General features: G+C 43.2%; 1 protein-coding gene across 1 annotated transcript in view; it reads right to left on the reverse strand.

The window, feature by feature from the left end:
* Positions 1-20,000, reverse strand: part of DCC (DCC netrin 1 receptor) — a 774,549-nt gene that overhangs the window by 639,527 nt on the left and 115,022 nt on the right. The window contains exon 3 of the mRNA XM_032213902.1: positions 1,667-1,951. Coding sequence (XP_032069793.1) covers positions 1,667-1,951 — 285 coding nt within the window. The remainder of the gene's footprint in view (positions 1-1,666; positions 1,952-20,000) is intronic.

The following is a 20,000-nucleotide window of genomic DNA, read 5'->3' on the forward strand; positions in this document are numbered from 1 at the left end:
ACAAAAAATTGCTCTAGAAGATCAAGAAGACTGATCCAGTTCCAGGCACTGCATTTTAGGCATTGATAAATGCTAGCATGTCTGGAGGTATCCAGGGAGAAGGAGGATGAGGGGTGCCATGATGGCTGCATTCCAATATTTGAGGGGCTGCTAAATAGAAGAGGGGGGGAGGTCAACCTATTCTTCAAAGTATCTGAAGGCAGAACAAGAAACAATTTATGGAAACTAATCAAAGAGAGAAGCAATCTGGAACTAAGGAGAACCTTCCTAATAGTGAGAACAATCAATGAGTGGAATGGTTTGCCTTCAGAAGTTGTGGGTGCTTCATCACTGGAGGCTTTGAAGAAGAGATGGGCAGGGGTGTCAAACTTGATTTCATTCAGGGCCACATTTATTTATTTATTTATTTATTAGACTTATATACCGCTTCATAGGGCTTTCAGCCCTCTCTAAGTGGATTACAATTTTTTTTTTAGCAAATTGAGTCACCAACTTGCTCCCACAGTCCGGGTCCTCATTTCACCCACCTCGGAAGAATGGAAGGCTGAGTCGACCTTGAGCCGGTGAGATTTGAACCGTTGAACTGCAGATCACAGTCAGTTAAAGTGGCCTGCAGTACTGCACCCTAACCACTGTGCCACCTCGGCTCCTTACAAACACAACATCAGGGTTGTGTTTGAACTTGAGGGGTTGGGGTGGGCATGGCAAAGGTCACTTCTGTCAGGGGCACCTATGGCGGGGTGAGTGCTCTGCCAGCAAAAATGAGCTCCCGAGCTCCGTTTTCGGCTGCAATGGCCTCCCGCAACCCTCTGCCAGCAAAAAAAGTGCTTGGATGGGTTGCACACAACCCTTGTGAGCTCTCTTTTCACTGGCAGAGGCACCACAGGCTGATTCTTTACTGTTTCCAGGTTGGCCCCACGAGCCGAATCTAAGCACCCTGTGGGCCGGATCTGGCCCACGGGCCTTGAGTTTGATACCCCTGGTATAGGACCTCCTGCTTGAGCTGGGGTGGAGGAAGTGAAGGAGGGAAGGAAGGAGGGAGGGAAGCAAGGAGGGAAGGAAGGAGGGAAGGAAGGAGAGAAGGAGAGAAGAAAGGAGGGAAGGAAGGAGCGAAGGAGAGAAGAGAGGAGGGAAGGAAAGAGGGAATGAAGGAGAGAAGAAAGGGGGAAGGAAGGAGGGAAGGAAGGAGGAAAGGAAGGAGAGAATGAGAGAAGGAAGGAGGGAAGGAAGGAGGGAAGGAAGGAGGGAAGGAGAGAAGGAGAGAAGAAAGGAGGGAGGGAAGGGGGAAGGAGGGAGGGAAGGAAGGAGGGAAGGAAGGAGGGAAGGAAGGAAGAAGAAGTAGGATTGTTGTAAAATAAGATGGGTCTATGGGATGGTAAGAAAACAATTTCAATTATATTGTCAATTGTAGGGGAGAAAAATTGTTACATATACATATTATTAATAACAGTTATGAGATCATATAATTGTGAATGTATATATGAGAAATAAAAATAAAAAAAGGAAATAAAATCTTATGAGGAATGGCTGGAGTTACTCAGTATGTTGGGAAGAGAAGATTGCATGAACACTTTCTTCAAGTGCCTGAAGAACTGTCATGTAGGGGACAGAGTAGACCTGTCCTGAATTTTTCCATAAAACAGGGAAAGAATTACCATAACCTTACCTGATAAAACTCGGACTTCTGCTTCATTCCCAGTTCTTGAACTAGCGGGATTTTTGGCAAGGCATCTATAGATCCCACTGTCCCCTACTTGAATCCGACTGATTTGTAAAGATCCAGAAGGCAAAATGGCTACTCGAGTGTCACCGCTATTCAGAAGTAGATCTTCTTGGTTCCTCTGCCAGTGGACCGTAGGCATAGGTTCACCAACAACTTCGCACTTCAATAAAACGGTGTCACCTGCAAATGCTGTAACCGAGTCCGTCTGGGACAGAAACCTCAGTGGACCTGCAGAATGGAAAAGATAATTGAAATTAAGAAAGAGTATAAATATAAAAGATACACATATATACACAAATGCACATCTTATTTATTTATTAAATTTATATGCCGCCCGTTCAGGGGTGAAATTCAGCAAGTTCTGACGGGTTCTGGAGAACCGGTAGTGGAAATTTTGAGTATAGCAGTAATAGCAATAGCAGTTAGACTTATATACCGCTTCATAGGGCTTTCAGCCCTCTCTAAGCAGTTTACAGAGTCAGCATATTGCCCCCAACAACAATCCGGGTCCTCATTTTACCCACCTTGGAAGGATGGAAGGCTGAGTCAACCTTTGAGCCGGTGAGATTTGAACAGCCGAACTGCAGAACTGCAGTCAGCTGAAGTAGCCTGCAGTGCTGCATTTAACCACTGAGCCACCTCGGCTCTTAGTAGTTCGGAGAATCAGCAAATATCACCTCTGACTAGCCCCAAAGTGGGGTGGGAATGGAGATTTTGCAGCATCCTTCCCCTGCCACGCCCACCAAGCCGCGCCCACAGACCCGGTAGTAAAAAAAAAAAAATCAACACTGTACCCATTTCACCATGACATAGTTTTAGGCAGCTTACAACATGATAAAATAATATTATAAAACAATATTTTTTTTTAAAAAAAAATATTTGTTGTTTTGGCAAATTTAGTTAATTGCCTTCTGGTAGAAGAAGACAAGACACAACTGGGAGGGGGGGAAGTCAAGAGAGAAATTAGCCTGGAATCATTATGTTGCCACAAAAAATCCAAGTCCAGCCCCTCTTGAATTCTGTTAACTTCTATCTAGTGCCAATTTAGTGCTGACCAAGAGTTGACTGAAATCCTGTGCACATTCATGAGCAATAAATCAGTTTAATTGGAACTTAATGGGTGTGGTCCTGATTCTTCATACCTGAAACTTTCAACTGGAAATGATTTTCACATATTAGTATAGTAATATTCAGCCTTTCAACCAAATAGATTTTGTGATAATGCCATCCCTCAAGATATACTTCAACTAGAAACAATTAAAATCCTAGATTAAAACCAGATCATTTCTTTTGTGTGATATATTTTCTCAACATTGAGGGACTATCACACTAGAGGTGATGATCGATTAATAGAAGCTCCCACCTTCCACACATACATTCTGCTTCTTTCTTCTCCATCTTTTACTTTTAGTTACAATTAGTACTTTCATTATGATCTTATTGTGAGTGTGTGTGTGTGTGTGTGTGTGTGTGTGTGTGTGTGTTTATTTTGAGGCTGTAAGCTGCCCAGAGGTGTCTTGCAGCAAGATGGGCAGCAAGCAAATTTAATAAATAAAATAATCATCCCAAAACAACTGGAGCATCACTTGAGCATCACTGGCATTGACAGATTCACCATTAGTCAATTGCAAAAGATAGCTTCTACTTAGAATAGCTTACATCCTGCAACTGTCATGCCCCGGCATAGAACTTTTATATACCATTGTTTCTCTCTAGCCCCATCTAGTGGCCAGAGAGACATATATCAAGTATATTGTTTGAATAGCAATAGCAATAGCAGTTAGACTTATATACCGCTTCATAGAGCTTTCAGCCCTCTCTAAGCGGTTTACAGAGTCAGCATATCGCCCCCACAGTCTGGCTCCTCATTTCACCCACCTCGGAAGGATGGAAGGCTGAGTCAACCCAGAGCCGGTGAGATTAGAACCGCTGAACTGCAGATAACAGTCAGCTGAAGTGGCCTGCAGTACTGCACCCTAACCACTGCACCACCTCGGCTCTTAAGCTGATCCCACCCCAGTACCCATCAGTCTGCATTTTCAAACCAAGTGTACACTGGGAAGCCAGATTCCATTTTCCTTTAGCATTTGGAGAAGGCTGAAGCACAAAGAATAATCCATCCTAATCTGTGGCACACGGACAAACCCACATCCCACACACACAGAGCATTGCTGATGAGATTTGAATTCCTTGTAATTATTAATTGGTATGTTCAGCAGTAACTTAATACTGTCTATCTTGGATTTGGTTCTCATTGTATGTATCCCTATTTTCCCCAGTTTCACCATATCCTGTTCTTTCAATAAAGCATCATTCAGATCTAGTGGTGGGTTGCAGGCGGTACGCCTTGATACGGGCATACTGGAGTCTGCCTGGAGCACCGGATACCGTTCTGGTATGGTGCTCCGGAGGGCCCACCCACCCAACCGAGCTCCTTACCAATCTTTTAAGTCTACAGCACCTGCACGATACTCCGCTGAGCAGCTGGAGCATCACGGAGGCTCACGGAGGCATAAGACACATGTTTGCGCTGCACGCATCTGCACGCGTCCATGTGGACGCTGCCGGGCCCGTTCCAACCAGTATACTGGTTGGAACGGGATCCAGAATCCACCACTGGTGCATACGGTCTGTTTTACTGGAGGATAAGTGGGTTTAGTTGCATGTCGAACTGCACTCAGACTAATGTGTAGTGAGGACAAAACAACAGCAATACCACTAACACCACAAAACATCAACATCTGCCTATCTCTATAAGCAGACAAAAATGCAACATCTGGTCTAAACATCTCACTGACTGCGTGGGAAATCATCATCATTATAATCAGAAAAAAAACAGACACAATTTATCCAAGATTATTCTGATAAATGCTCTTTAAAAATATAAGAAGTCAAATCCTCTGGGGGGGAAAACTCGGTTTGTTTAATTGGGAAAAAATGGATTAAGGAATTACTTAATAGCTATTTTAGAATAAATTACAGGAATACTTGCAGAAATGCATTAGAAATTGCTCCGGGGGAAAAGAAGTAATGTTCTTGAATGATGTAATATACCAAACTCTCATATTTTTTTTCTCCAGATTTTATCTGTCAGATTATCTGAAACCTGCCAAATTCATTATATTCAAAACCCTGCTTTAACAAATAATAATCTAATGCAATATGTCAGTCTAGTCAAAGGATAGTATTAGTAAGGACAACAAATATGGGGTAAAGATTAGAAGAAATTTCAGAATGATAAGCATTATTTGATAGCAGAGATTATTTGCTGGAAGTTGTGAGGAAAAAAAAAACGAGAATTACCATCTGCTAGGGTTATAGAAATACAATAAAGTACACAATGGAGCATACAAAAAATTCTGCGATGAAATTTGAATATATGTAAGGAAATTATCTGGACACAATTATAGTAGTGATGAGCGCACCATTGAAAAATCTGAAAAACCAAAGCGGGGAGAAATTCTGAAAATAATCTATGTGTTCACTAAGAACTAACCTCAATTAGATGGCACATAATCCATCAGTCAAGAATGATATCATTATCATCTGGTACAAAAAAAATTCACAGTATTTCTTCAAAGACTATAGGCAGTTTACACAATCAAAAGAAACTTATATGAAATTCTACCTTTCTTGCATCCCCCCACCCCAAACCAAAAATGAAAAGAAATATTTGAGGGGCTATCACAAAGATGAGTGGCTCAACCTATTTTCCAAAGCACCAAAAGGAAAAACAAGAAACAATGGATGGAAACTAAACAAGGAGAGAAGCAACTTAAAACTAAGGAGACATTTCTTAACCGTGAGAACAACAAACCAATGGAAAAGCTTGCCTTCAGAGGTTGTGGGTATCTCCATCACTGGAGGCTTTCAAAAAGAGACTAGATAACCTGATAGCCTGAAATGGCGTAGGGTCTCCTGCTCCAGCAGGAGATTGGACTAGAAGTCCTCCAAAGTGCCTTCAATTCTATTATTCTATGTCCTATGAATGAAAATTACTGACTGAAGAGTCTGTCAAAAACATTTGAAAAAGATAGCACTATTACTATTAAGGCACAAATGGTTCGCCGACAAAAGCGCGCTCAACAAAAGCGCGCCGATGAAACTGCGGCGACAAAAACTGCGAGTTCAAAATCGCGCCGACGAATGAGCACCGAAGCATTCTGACAACAGCGCACTGACAAAAGCGTGCCTTCAACGAACAAGTAATAACCCTAAACCTAACTCTGAACCTAAACCTAAACAGAACCCTAAACAGAACCCTAAACAGAACCCTAAACAGAACCCTTACCTTAAGTGAAATCACGCTTTTGTGGGCGCGGTTTTGTCGGCACGTTGTTGGGGGTGTGTGTATTATGTCATGGTTTTTGTTGCCACGGTTTCGTCGGCGCGCTTTTGACGTGTGCGCATTTGTCGGTTCATGGGCACAAATGCTATCCAGAATAAAATGGTCTTAAAAACTTTGTGAAAAGCTGAAAGGCTGAAGGGACAGGCATCTAAAAGTTTCTTCTATATTGTGGGGCCACCACCAAGAAGATTCATTTTCAAACCCTTATCTCCATCCTCTTCATTGTCCTTTTCCTCTATAGAACTCCTCAATACTGATTACACTATCCAATCAATTATATAGTTAGTCTAGTCCATGGGTCCTCAAACTACAGCTGCAGGCGGCCCACTGAATCCATTAATCCAGCCCAAGCAGGACCATGAGGCCCCACCCACATCACCCCACCCACCCTTCGGCCAAGTGCAGGACTTACCTTTGCAAGCCCCACGGTTAAAGGTAAAGCCAACAATTTTGGCCTGCAGAGACAGTCTGGAGGCAGGGGAGGTGAAAAACAGGGTGCACTGACGCCCTAGGAGGCCAAAAAAACTGGAAAACAGCCCGTTTTTCACCTCCTCCGCCTCCAGAAGATAGATAAAGAGAGTAGATGGGAAGAGAGAGAGGGAGATTTCTCAAGCTCCTTGGGGCTCAGAAGAATTGCTGCAAAACTGAGGTTCCTGAAGTGGACCACTAAACTCCTAAACAACTGAAAAAATGATCTGGTAAAAAGAAAAGTGAAACAAAAGCAAATAAAACACTTCCAGGAGCAGAACAAATTAAAGTTTCATTTGTGTGCATTGTTCAATGGACTGTTAAATCAGCCATGCCCACCCAGTCATATGACCTAGCCACACCCACCCAGCTGGTCTGGCCCCCCAACAATCTGAGGGACCGTGAATTGGCCCCCTGTTTAAAAGGTTTGAGGAACCCAGGTCTAGTCTAACTGTTATGGTCATTGACTCAGACAGGACAGATATTGAAGAAGAGGCTCCAACAGAACCTCTGGATCTTAGGAGACATAAAGCCAAGAATCACTTGAGGCTGATTAAACATAGACACAGCTGGAAGAGACAATTTTGATGACGTTTGGCCCCCACACCTGGGTGAGTAAAGAGCAACATTGTTCTATTAGGCTTCTTGCCAAGCAAGGGAGTAAATCTCTTGATTGATAACAGCTGGCTGCAGCCTGATTTAATAAGCAGCTCTGATCCATGTTCTCTTTACTGGAAACAATCTGTGATTTGTGGCTCTTGCATGATTTGAATCCTATTTATCTAAGACACGTTGAATTGGCTGACAACTCTGGCTCAGTTCTTGGAAATTTGGACTGTATTTGGACTATTCTTCTGAACATTCCTATTTGGCAGCATATCGTTCAGGCAGCTATTTGAGATTCTGGTGTGGAAGCTGTTATCTCTTGACTTTAAGTAAACTGTGATTTACCATACCAACTTTGTGTGAGTCAGTAACTGAAAACTGAGGCAGGACACCAGCTCCTCTTCCAGGACAGGAATCTTCATCAAGATTGTTGTCCAACCATTATTTGAAATCTTCCAGTGAGGAAACACCTATGATTCCAGGAGGGAAACTATTTTATCACTGAATAGTCCTCATGATCAGAAAATTTCTTCTTACTTCAAACTTGGATCTCCTCTAAAGTTTCAATTTATTATTTCTGGTCCTATCCACAGAAATTACAGAGAACAAATCCATACCTCCTTTCCCATGACATGGGAAGACTACTGGAACACTATTAAGAGCTGAGGTGGTGCAGTGGTTAGAATGCAATACTGCAGACTACTTCTGCTGACTGCCAGCTGACTGCAATTTGGCAGTTCTAATCTCACCAGGCTCAAGGTGGACTCAGCCTTTTGTCCTTCCGAGGTGGGTAAAATGAGGACCTGGATTGTTGGGGGCAATAGGCTGACTCTGTAAAACACTTAGTGAGAGCTGTAAAGCACTGTCAAGTGGTATATAAGTCTAAGTTCTACTGCTATCAAGTTCTCCTCAGTCTTCTCTTCTTTGAGTTAAGCCAGAGGTGAGTTCCTACCAGTTCGCACCTATTCAGTAGAACCAGTTCGTCAAATCTACCCAACCAGCTAGAAGAGGTTCCACCAGTGGACCCGGAAAGCAGGCCACACCTACAGAAGAGATTCCAAAAATTTTTGAAACCCACCACTGGTCCTTGGATATGATTATTCTACACTATCATGCTCATATTTATAAAACTCAGTGCCTCTGTGAAAGGTAAGGATGACTACTGCATTTGTGGTGCAATCAGAACATTGCGTGTGTTGAAGTTGTTTTAACGCAAAGCAAAGATCCCTTTTAAAAAACAAGTTTACATCATATTCTTATGCATGCCAGTGCTGTGTGTGAGGTAATGTAAGGTGGTTCTGACAAGTGTCGTCGGCATCTTCATATCCGGTCACATGGGAGGCAAGCCACTCCCATCCGGTCACATGGGCAGCAAGCCACTCCCACAAAGGAGGCCACACCCACAGAGTAGGTTCGAACAATTTTTGAAACCCACCACTGAGTTAAGCATACCCAATTCCTTTACCGATTCTTCATAAAATTTAGCCTTGAAGTCCCTCACCATTTTTATCATTCGTCCCTATACTGTTTGCCTTTTCTCAGCTTCACTGTTTTATGTGGTGACCAGAATTGGTTACAATTGAAGCAACAGTATGCATATTACGGTATACAGGTAGTCCTCAACTTACTATCCTTCATTAGTGACCATTTGAAGTTATAATGGCACTGAAAAAAAATGATTTATGACCATTTTTCATTCCACTGTTGCAGCATCCCACCAGTTGTTTGATCAAAAAATTGCTTGCCAACTGGCATGTATTTATGTTGGCTGCGGTGTCCTGGGGATACGATCACCTTTTGTGAACTTTTTACAAGCAAAGTCAATAGGGAAGCCATTCATTTAATAATCGTATTACTAACTGCAGTGACTCACTTAACAACTGTGGCAAGAAAGGTCATAAAGTGAGGGAAAATTCACTTAACAACTCTCTTGCTTAGCCAATAGAAATGTTGGGCTCAATTGTGCTTGTAAGTTGAGTAGTAACTTACTACTACTTACAGGTAGTAAGTACTAATATTGTATCTCTGTCGATGCAACCCAAGATTGCATTAGCTGTGTTGGTAGCTGCAGTGCATTCAGCCCATATTCCAATGTTAGATAATGTTTTGAACCTAGAATTTTCTACTTCTAGTATAACAAACGTTTTTGTTTGACTTATAACAATCCATTTAGTGACTGAACTTACAACAGCACTGAAAAAAGTGACTTATGACTGTTTTTCACATTTACTGCCATTGCAACATCCCCGTGGCCACATAATCAAAAATCGAACTCTTGGCAACTGATTCATATTTATGACGGTTGCAGTGTCCCAGGGTTAGAGGGACCACTTTTGCAACCTTCTGACAAGCACAGTCAATGCGGGAAGCCAGATTCATTTAACAACCATCTTGGTTGTTAAATGAATCAGTGATTCACTTAGCAACTGCGGGAAGAAAGATTGTAAAATGAAGCAAAGCTCACTTAACAAAAGTCTCACTTAGTGACATAAATTTTGGGCTCAACTCTGGTCGTACATCCAGTATCATGTACAGATGGTCCTCAACTTACAATCTCAATTCATGTTGTTAAGTGAGACATTGGTTGAGTTTTGCCCATTTTACAATCTTTCTTCCCACAGTTGTTAAGTAAATCCCTGCAGTTGATATGGTACGTTAGTCACTTGGTTATTAAGTGAAACTGGTTTCTCTGCTGAATCTGCTTGTCAGCAAGTCAATACTGCTAACTAGGGCATACAAAACCTTTGCCAGACCAATTCTCGAATACAGCTCATCTTCCTGGAACCCACACTGTGTATCGGACATTAATATGATTGAGCAGGTCCAGAGGTACTTCATGAGAAGAGTCTTCCACTCCTCTACTCACTATAGAATTCCCTATGCCACCAGGCTTGAAATGTTGGGCTTGGTCAATCTGGAACTACGTCACCTGCAGTATGATCTAATCACAGTACACAAAATTGTCTGCTACAATGTCTTACTGTCAATGACGTCTTCAGCTTCAAGCTCGATAATAAACAGTCAAACAACAGATACAAACTCAAGGTCAACTGCTCCAAACTCGATTGCAGAAAATACAACTTCAGCAACAGAGTGGTCAACGCATGGAATGCTCTATCTGACTCCGTTGTTACAGCCTCAAACCCACACAGCTTCAACCTCAAACTGTTCTACCGTGAACCTCACCCCATTCCTAAGAAGTCCGTAAAGGGGGCGTGCATATACGCACCAACCTGCCTTCCCTCCCTGTCCTATTGCCCCCGTTTATTTGTATTCATTTCTTTCATTCATATCCATGTTTATATTTGTACCTGCTATCTCCATGGTGGCAAACCTATGGCACACATGTCAGAAGTGGCACATGGAGCCATTCTTTCCGGCCCGTGCAGCATCGCCCGGTCCTCTTCCAAGTTTGTGGCGCACATGCACGCATGATGATCAGATGGCCTTCGTGCATGCGGCAGTGCTGGAAACTGGGGCATTTTCCAGTGCGGACATGCATGCAGGGCAGCTGATCGTCGTACGTGTCTGTGTGCCAGTAACTGAAAGACTAGATGGCCCGGTGCGCATGCACATGCCGGAAACCGGAAGTCCATTTCCCCCTTTGCATGTCCCCTTTGCAGCTCCTCTTCTGGGTTGCGCAAGTACGCGCTCCGTATTTGGCATTTGGTGCCGAAAAGGTTCGCCATCACTCTGCTATCTTATACATGTTTGACAAACTAATCAATACAAATATAAATGCCGAGTTGCAAAAAGTGATCACATGATCTTGGGACACAGCAAAGGTCATAAATACGAGCCAGTTGCCAAACGCCTGAATTTTAATGACAAAATCGAAACTACGAAAAACAGTCATACAGTAAGTCCCATTTTTCCACTGCCGTTGTAATTTGGAGTGGTCACTAAACAAACTGTCATAAACCGAGGACTACCTGTACTGCCTGATTGCCACAATATCTTTGCATTTGATTGAGAATACTTGTCCTCTTTACCTTCTCCCCCCACAACCCCGAAATAGTCACCTTGTCTGACAATGATTATAGGAAATGTATAGCCTGAATCCCCTTTTTTGTTTCTATGGTTAAAAGTTCCCATGGTAGCAGATCGATTTTATTTATTTATTTTTTTCATTTTTTCATTTTACACTGCAGAGCGAAAGACTCATTAGCTAGTTCTCTTTCATTCCTTCTAGTCATCGGGGGAAATAAAAACACAAAATCTTCCCCGGGTTTTCGCACTAAATTCTTGGCACCATGTCAGGATGTCGAACCATGTTCTCGAAAAGCAGAAAGATTAAAATGTCCCTTTTAAGCTTGTTTAAATTAAAAAATACATACGGCGACACAGTTTTCTAAATGACCTCGGGAAGCTGTTTAAAACTACTTTGAGATTTTGGGTATCTGCAGCAGGATATCGCAAAGATGAATTGGAATCTGAAAGGAAGGATTTGTGCCTTTTTTTTTTCGGGAGAGGAGGTCTCTGGTATCATCTGAATTTCAAAATGGCTTTGGCATTGAATATTCTCCCCATCTACTGAGGGATGGAATAACTCCCTTCGCGATTGCTAGGCTTCCCGATATTCTAAATCTGCTCCACTTCAATTCTCTATATCCTCAGTTACAGATCTGTTTTGTCATAGCAACAGCATTTAGTACTTAGACCAGCCGGGCCAAACTCGGTTTCATTGAGGGCTGCTGAGGGGTTGTGTTTGACCTTGGAGGGCTGGGGTGGGCATGGCCAGGATGATTGCACTCATGTTGGGGGGGCGCCTGTGGTGGCTTGAGTGCTCTCTCAGTGAAAACGGGCTTCTGAGCTTTTTTTTTTTCTGTACTGGGAAAAAAAAGTGACTTATGGCCGGTCCTCACACTTAATGCCTTTCACAAATCCCCAGTGTCACACAATACAAATTCAAGTGCACTTAGCGTTCCGGGGTCATCTGATCACCATTTGCAACTTTCCCAACCAACTTTCAACCACCAAAGTCAACCGAGGAAGGTGGGTTCTCATAACACCTGCATGATTCGCTTGAAACCTGCAGTGATTCATTGAACAATCATGGTCATAAGATTGGACACATCTCATTTAACAATGGCCTTGCTTAGCAATAGAAAGTCCGGTCCCAATGGTGATCATAAATCAAGGATTATCTTTAATGAGCAGCCTAATAACATCTCTCTACAGTATGCGTTGTGGCCTGCCAGCGGCCAGCAAAGCAGATTTGGGACAGTGAGGAGGTTGAGGAGGAACATGGGCCAGTCCTGGAGTCTGGGGAAAGCTCTGATGAGGGCTCTGTGTTGGAGGCAGAGAGGGGGCCAGAGCCGTATGCCAGTTATCTGCTGCCTTCAGAGTCAGACATCAGTGAGGCAGAACGAACAGCTGGAGCCTGGTCCCAGTATGCGCATGCACAGAGTTGCCAACAAAGGGAACAGCTAAAGAACAAGGGTTGAGTTGGGAATAAGGCTACAAGTGGACGATGACTGGCCCCTCCTGGAAGAAATAAATGAGGAGTGAAAGGGGAGTGGAGTTTGCAGGAGACAATTTACGCTTAATTGGTTTGTGACTCTCCAAGACTCCTTGCCAAGTTTTGCAGACATCAGCCTCCAAGCCAGATAATATCTGTGACTGCAAATCCTCTCTTGAAAGTCTTTGCTGGATGTGAATGAGCAGAATTTACAGTAAATTAATGAAAGGGTTTTTTTGTCAGGACAAGAAGTTTGCTTCATGATCTCGGGAAACCTGGGTCAGAACACTATGGTTGTTTTTCTCTACTTTTGGAGAGACATGATACAGGTTTAAAGTTCTCTTACTGTAATGGGAACTCAAGCTGGTTTTTATTTTAAAAAGTGTTGTAAATTTCCTGTGTTGAGCTGGAAATACACAATGAAGTCTTGTGGCCTTCCCTCTTTGTCAGCTTTCTCTCTTCTTCACAAAGCATGTTAGGTTGTCCTGAACCTTCCGTTCATGTTAATTCGCACAATCATCGCAGAACAATGCCTTTTGCAGCTCAACTTCTCATCAAATCTTTGTCCCCTCAGGGAAAAATTCCCTCCTCATCCAGGCTTCGGCAAAGGACTTAGCACACCTGTTTTTAATTTCTAATCAAAAAGAAAAAAAAAAGCTTGATTTGCCCTGCAGCTGAGTTGGAAGCCTATCAAGATCCCTATCTTCTCCCTACAGACGGTCTAATTATTAAGTAATTAAAGTTCATTTAATAAAAAAAGAGCTTATCATTGGGGGGACAGACCTTGGGGTCTGGAGAATGGGTATGACTATTAAATATTCAGCAATTTAGTAACACTCAGTACAATCCTCCAAGGAGAAATGCTTTGAGATGCTTTGTTTGTTTCAAATTAGAGTCTGCAAGGTTATTTAACAGAGAAATGAAAAGCCCATTTCCCATCCGTCCCTCTCCCTCCCTTCAATGAGCACAGCAGCTGAAGGACGGTAAACGGAAAGGAACGATTGGCCTCTGGTTGCCTCTGATACTGCCAAAGGGAATGGAGGTGGAGACCTCTGATTGCTCCAGCATTGAGAAGGGAGGAGATGATACAGAATAGAAAGAATAGAGAACAACAGAGGTGGAAGGGACCTTGAAGACAGGGGTGGGTTTCAGCCGGTTTGAACTGGTTTGGGAGAACCGGTAGCTCCAACCATCAGCTGGGGAGCGAACCGATTCGCTCCGACGATCAGGTAGGCCCGCCCACCCCTGCGCTTTACTTACCTATATCCTCTCAACTGATTCGCATGGCAGAGGGGATTATTGCGCCTCAGATGTGTTACTCCCCAGGAGTAATGTGGAAGGCAATTTTTGTTAAAACATGTGTACGCGCATGGAGCGAAGCATGAGATCACCGAATCAGTTGTTAAACCAGCAGGATCCCACCACTGCTTTTTTTCTAAAAAAAAATATTTCTATTTCTCATACATACATTCACAAATATACAATTTCATAGTAATAGTTATATTATTAATAAAGTTTGTTATCTTTTAACATTTATAACAAATTTTCTCCCAGTACAATTAACCATATGATCAAGATTGCTTTATTACCATCCCATACACCCATCTTATTTTACAACAATCCTACTTCTTCCTTCCCTCCCTCCTTTCTTCTCTCCTTTACTTCCTTTTATCCTCCCTTCTCTGCTTCCCCTTCCTCTACCCCACTCCTCCCCTCTTTCCCTTTCCTATCTTCTCTCCTACTCTTATTTTCCCTCCATTTCTTCTTTTCCTTTTCCTTTTCTTCTTTCCCTCTCCTTTATCCCCTCCTCTTCCTATCTTTCCCTCCTCTCTCCATTCCCTCTTTCCATTGTTGTGTTTAAATATTTTCCTCTTCTCGCCTGGACTACTGTAACGCTCTCTACATGGGGCTGCCCTTGAAGAGCACCTGGAAGCTTCAACTGGTCCAGAATGCGGCTGCGCGGGTTATCATGGGGGCACCCAGGTGCTCCTATGTGACACCCCTTTTAGGCAGCCTGTACTGGTTGCCGGTTGTCTTCTGGGTGCGATTCAAGGTACTAATTATGACCTTTAAAGCGCTCCATGGCTTAGGCCCCGGGTACCTGCGAGACCACCTACTGCCACCAGTAGCCTCCCATAGTCAAGTGCGATCCCACAGAGTTAGCCTCCTCAGGGTGCCGTCGGCCAGACAGTGCCGGCTAGTGACCCCCAGAGGGAGAGCCTTATCTGTGGGAGCACCTTCCCTCTGGAATGAGCTGCCCCCGGAGCTTTGTATAATCCCCGACCTCCGGTCCTTCCGACGCACCCTAAAAAGTTGGCTTTTCCAGCAAGCCAGCCTGGCCTGAACAAAACAAAATAAATTATTGATTACTGTTAATTTTAATTTTAATTCTTTTTTTAAAAAATGTCATTGTCAATTTTAATTGGGTTTGGGATATTCTATTTATTTATTTTTTAACTTTTGTATTATGTGTTTCTTTTAATGTTGTACGCCGCCCTGAGTCTTTGGGAGAAGGGCGGCATATAAATCTAATAAACCTAAACCTAAACCTCTTCAATCTGGTGTATTTTTGGGATGGTATTCTAGCAAACCCGGTTCTGCATTTACACAACAATCTTAAATTCCCCCTTCCACATTTTATTTTTATTTTAATAGTTACATCATCCGTTAAGCGTATACTTGTGCATTAATACCTTTTTATTTTCCCCCTCCTTCCCCTTCCTTCATTTGACAGTGTATCGGCTGGGTTTCTATTTCTCTTTTTCTTTGTCCTGTCCAATTATTTGCTCTCTATTCTTTTAGGATAGCAATAGCAATAGCAGTAGACTTATATACCGCTTCATAGGGCTTTCAGCCCTCTCTAAGCGGTTTACAGAGAGTCAGCATATTGCCCCCAACAATCCGGGTCCTCATTTTACCCACCTCGGAAGGATGGAAGGCTGAGTCAACCCTGAGCCGGTGAGATTTGAACCGCTGAACTGCTGATCTAGCAGTAGCCTGCAGTGCTGCATTTAACCACTGCGCCACCTCGGCTCTGTTTAAAAAAGCCTTTAAAAAAGCACCTTGTACAGGAGGAGGCAGGAAAACAACGTGACTCGTCTAGTCTGACTTTAGGCATTTTATGATCACTAGAGCAGAGTTAAGCAAGGGTTAAAAGCCTAAAAATTCCTGACATAGGTGAGGCACATCGTTCTCCTGCTTCCTCCTGTAGAAGATGCTTTTTAAGAGGCTTTTTTAAACAGTTAAGCAGAGTCATCCATGGTGACTCTGGCAGCAACTAGCCCAGCCTGACTTCAGCTCTTGCCTTTTTCCTTTTACATTTTTTTTCCTTTTCATGATGGCAGGCAAGAGCAGAGTTGAAATCCTCTCTGAAACAGCTGGAAAACATACATATGGGTCGGAGGGAGTGGGGGAATTCAAACTTCATCCTCCTGGTGCAACTTTGTGTGTTTATGTGTTTGAGAGAGGGGGGAGGAAGGGAGAGAGGGAGGAAGGAGGGGAAGGGAGAATAAGAAGAAAAAGAAAGAAGGAAACTTATTTAGCAAAGGAGAAAAGCAAATCCTATCATTTTAAATCAGAACTGAGCATGCCTGGCTGTGGAATTCTGGGAGTTGAAGTCCACAAGTCTAAAAAAATTGCTGCCTCACCAGCCATAAACCTCACCGCACATCACTGAATTGTGGTCATATGTTGAGAACCACTGGTACCATTCCAGACAAATAGCTATCCAGTTTCTTCTCAAAAGCCTCCAATAATGGAGCCCCCACAACTTCTGAAGGCAAGCTGTTCCTCCAATTAATTGTTCTCACTGTCATCAATTTTCTCCTTAATTCTAAGGTTGGATCTCTCTTTGATAAGCTTCCATCCTTTTATTTCTTGTCCTACCTTTAGTAATGAAGTAATGATTAATTTTTTTTAAAAAAAGATAAGATGCCTGCTAATGCTAAAGGAGGGGGTGATTCTTAAAAGAAAAGCTAGCTTGCTTTGTTTGCTGGGTGGAATGAAATTCGGAAATTTCACAGTGGTATTTCTTATTGTAAAGATAAAGGTTCCCCTCGCACATATGTGCTTGTCATTCTCAACTCTAGGGGGCAGTGTTCATCTCTGTTTCAAAGCCTAAGAGCCAGCACTGTCCAAAGATGTCTCCATGGTCATGTGACCGGCATGACTAAATGCTGAAGGTGCACAGGACACTGTTCACTTCCCACCAAAGGTGGTTCCTATTTTTCTACTTGCATTTTTTACATGCTTTCGAACTGCTAGGTTGGCAGAAGCTGGGACAAGTAATGGGAGCTCACTCCATTATGCGGCGCTAAGGACTTGAACTGCCAAACTGCGGACCTTTCTGATTGACAAGCTCAGCGTCTTAGCCACTGAGCCACTGTGTTATCTTGAGGTATATCATGTATTGGAATGATTTAGAATTAAGAGGTTCTGAATTCCAGACATATATAACACAGTAGCTATAGAAAAAAATGTGGGCTTTCAAAGGTGGGTTAAGTGATTTTGCCTCTAGGATTAATTTATACAAGTGATACCTTAAATGCTTTCCTTTTAGTTGTTACAAAGTTCATTTTTTAAAACAAGAACTGGAAATAATAAAGGTGCTGCAAAGTTTCAAGCCAACTTATATAATTAAGATTTTATACACACACCCACACATACCAAAGAGAAGAACATTGCTGCTAATTATGTACATTTAAGAAAGACTGGTTTATAATGAAAAGCTAAAAATGTTATTTTATAGCAAGAACAGGGGTAAAAAAAATTGTTTGAAGAATTCAGGGGATGTGCAGCTTGTTTAACATCACATTCTTCATCTTGCAGTAGGGAGGATAAATGTTTAAAACCGGTAGGATATTTCTTACAGGTAAAAACCTCTAAGAAATATTCTAAGTTTTACAGGCGTTTATCTATCTGATTCACCTCTTGCAGTGTAGTTAAAAGAACTTTTTTTTAACTATCCAAAATAGGCTTTAGTTTAGAGAAGCAGAATCGTGGTCACAATCCCTCAACACAAATTTCTTGGGGATGCAAATCTTTCTCCTGTTCGCCATTTAGGATGAGACAGGACAGTCACCTACTGTAGAGTCATAAATAAAGTGACCAGATTTTAAGATGGGTAAAGCGGGACACCATTGAGGGGGGGGAGCTTGGAGCACCTGAGCTGTAAAAAAAATAAGAGAGGGCTGTAAAAACCATGAAGCATTATCCCTGCCGCCGCCACCGCCGCCTCCTCCGCCGTGCTTCCGATGGCTGAGGTGCTTGGCCCGGGACCGAGCCGCCTCCTCGCTGCGCCGCTGGAAAGCCCCTCCGCCCAAGGCTGCCGGACAGCTGTCACAAAAACGTTGCACGTCGGCGCGCATGCGTAGGAGGGGAGGGAGCCTCACCCTTTGTTGGGCGCTGCGAGCAAGCCGAGTGGAGGGAGGGAAACCACTGCCCTCTAAAGGCCACATCGGGAACAACACAAAATAAAAACTTTTTTTAACGGCATCCTTTTTAAAATTGATGATTCGGCGTCTTTTCTTTCTTTTGGAAAATTGGGACTTTTTGAGCACGCCGCGTGACATGGGACAAATTTTGAAAAATCGTGACTGTCCCACCAAAAGCGGGACGCCTGGTCACCTTAGTCATAAACCTTTGTTGATCTAGGTCCATAATCGCAAACCTATGACACGGTTGCCACAGGTGGCACACAGAGCCGTCCCTGTAGGGACGTGAGCTGTCACCCCAGCTCAGTTCCACCCTACATGTGTGTGCACTTCCCACCAGCCAGTTGATTTTTGGCTCTCTGCCACACATGGGGGGGGGCACATGCATGGGGCATGTACGCATGTGTAGGGGGCAGGGGGCTCACAGGAGGGTGCAGTACCCCCACCCCATTTTTGGTCCCAGGAGGCTTCAGCAAGGCCTGCTAGGCCCAAAATGGGGTGCAAGGGGATCACACACAGAAGTGCAGAGCAGCGGGGCGCACGGGGGGGTATTTCACACGTGCATTGCATTATGGGTGTGGGCACGCACACAGGCACTGTTGCCCCCACACATGTGCTTTTGGCACATGACAACAAAAAGGTTATCCATCACTGATCTAGGGCAAGTCATCTAGACATTCCCCAGTGGTTTCAAACTGATTTGATGTTCATCCTGTTGCCACAAGAAGTAGTCCTCAACTTACAACCATTTATTTAATGACTGTTGGAAGTTACAAAAGTCCTGAAAAATGGTCGCATGATCAACATTCAGGCGTTAGGAAACCAGCATTTAGTTATGAAGGTTGCAGCATCCTGGAGTCCTGTGATTGCATTTGTGACCCCCCACCAGGTTTTAACAAGCAAAGTCAATGGAGGGAGGAACCAGATTTGCTTAATAACTATCTGATTCACTTAACATCTGCAGTGATTTGCTTAACGACCGTGCCAAAAAGAATGTAAAATCGGAGTGTAAATTGTTTATCAAGCGCCTTGCTTAGCAATGGAAATTCTAGACCCAGTTATGGCCATAAATGAAAGACTCTCTGTATTAAAAGTTGTTTATTAGTGGGAAGGAAGGAAGGAAGGAAGGAAGGAAGGAAGGAAGGAAGGAAGGAAGGAAGGAAGGAAGGAAGGAAAAGAAGGAAAGACAGAGGGAAGGAAGGAAGGAAAAGAAGGAAAGACAGAGGGAAGGAAGGAAGGAAGGAAGGAAAAGAAGGAAAGAAAGAGGGAAAGAATGAAGGAAAAGAAGGAGAGAGGGAAGGAAGGATCTTTAAACTCATTCTCCTGAAAGCTTAACAGTCTTCTAAATGGAGCCACCAAATAAAATCATCACTGGATTTAGTCTTTTAGTTAAAGTTTGATCTTGGTTCAGATTAAATCACTGTAGGAATTTTGAAGTGATCCAAAATAATTCAAATCAGCTTTTCTGAAAAATTAGAAAAGAACTTCCAGTATTTCCAAAGAGGGCTGAGAGGAATTGGATGACCACAACATTTTTTTTTCAGAAAGGGAAAAGGGGAGACCACATAACCATTTATTCACTAGTGATACCTGCTACGTAAAAATAAAGGTTCCCCTTGCACATATGTGCTAGTTGTTCCCAACTCTAGGGGGTGGTGCTCATCTCCGTTTCTAAGCCGAGGAGCCAGCGCTGTCCTAAGACGTCTCCGTGGTCATGTGGCCAGCATGACTAAATGCCAAAGGTGCACGGAACACTCTTCCCTTCAAACCAAAGGTGGTTCCTATTTTTCTACTTGCATTTTTATGTGCTTGCAAAATACTAGGTTGGCAGAATCTGGGACAAGTAACGGGAGCTCACTCCATTATGCAGCGCTAGGGATTCAAACCGCTGAACTGCCAACCTTCCTGATCGACAAGCTCAGCGTCTTAGCCACTGAGCCACTGTGTCCTTGCTAGGCTCAT

Source organism: Thamnophis elegans, chromosome 3, assembly GCF_009769535.1.
Source record: "Thamnophis elegans isolate rThaEle1 chromosome 3, rThaEle1.pri, whole genome shotgun sequence".
In the NCBI taxonomy this organism is placed as follows: domain Eukaryota; kingdom Metazoa; phylum Chordata; class Lepidosauria; order Squamata; family Colubridae; genus Thamnophis; species Thamnophis elegans.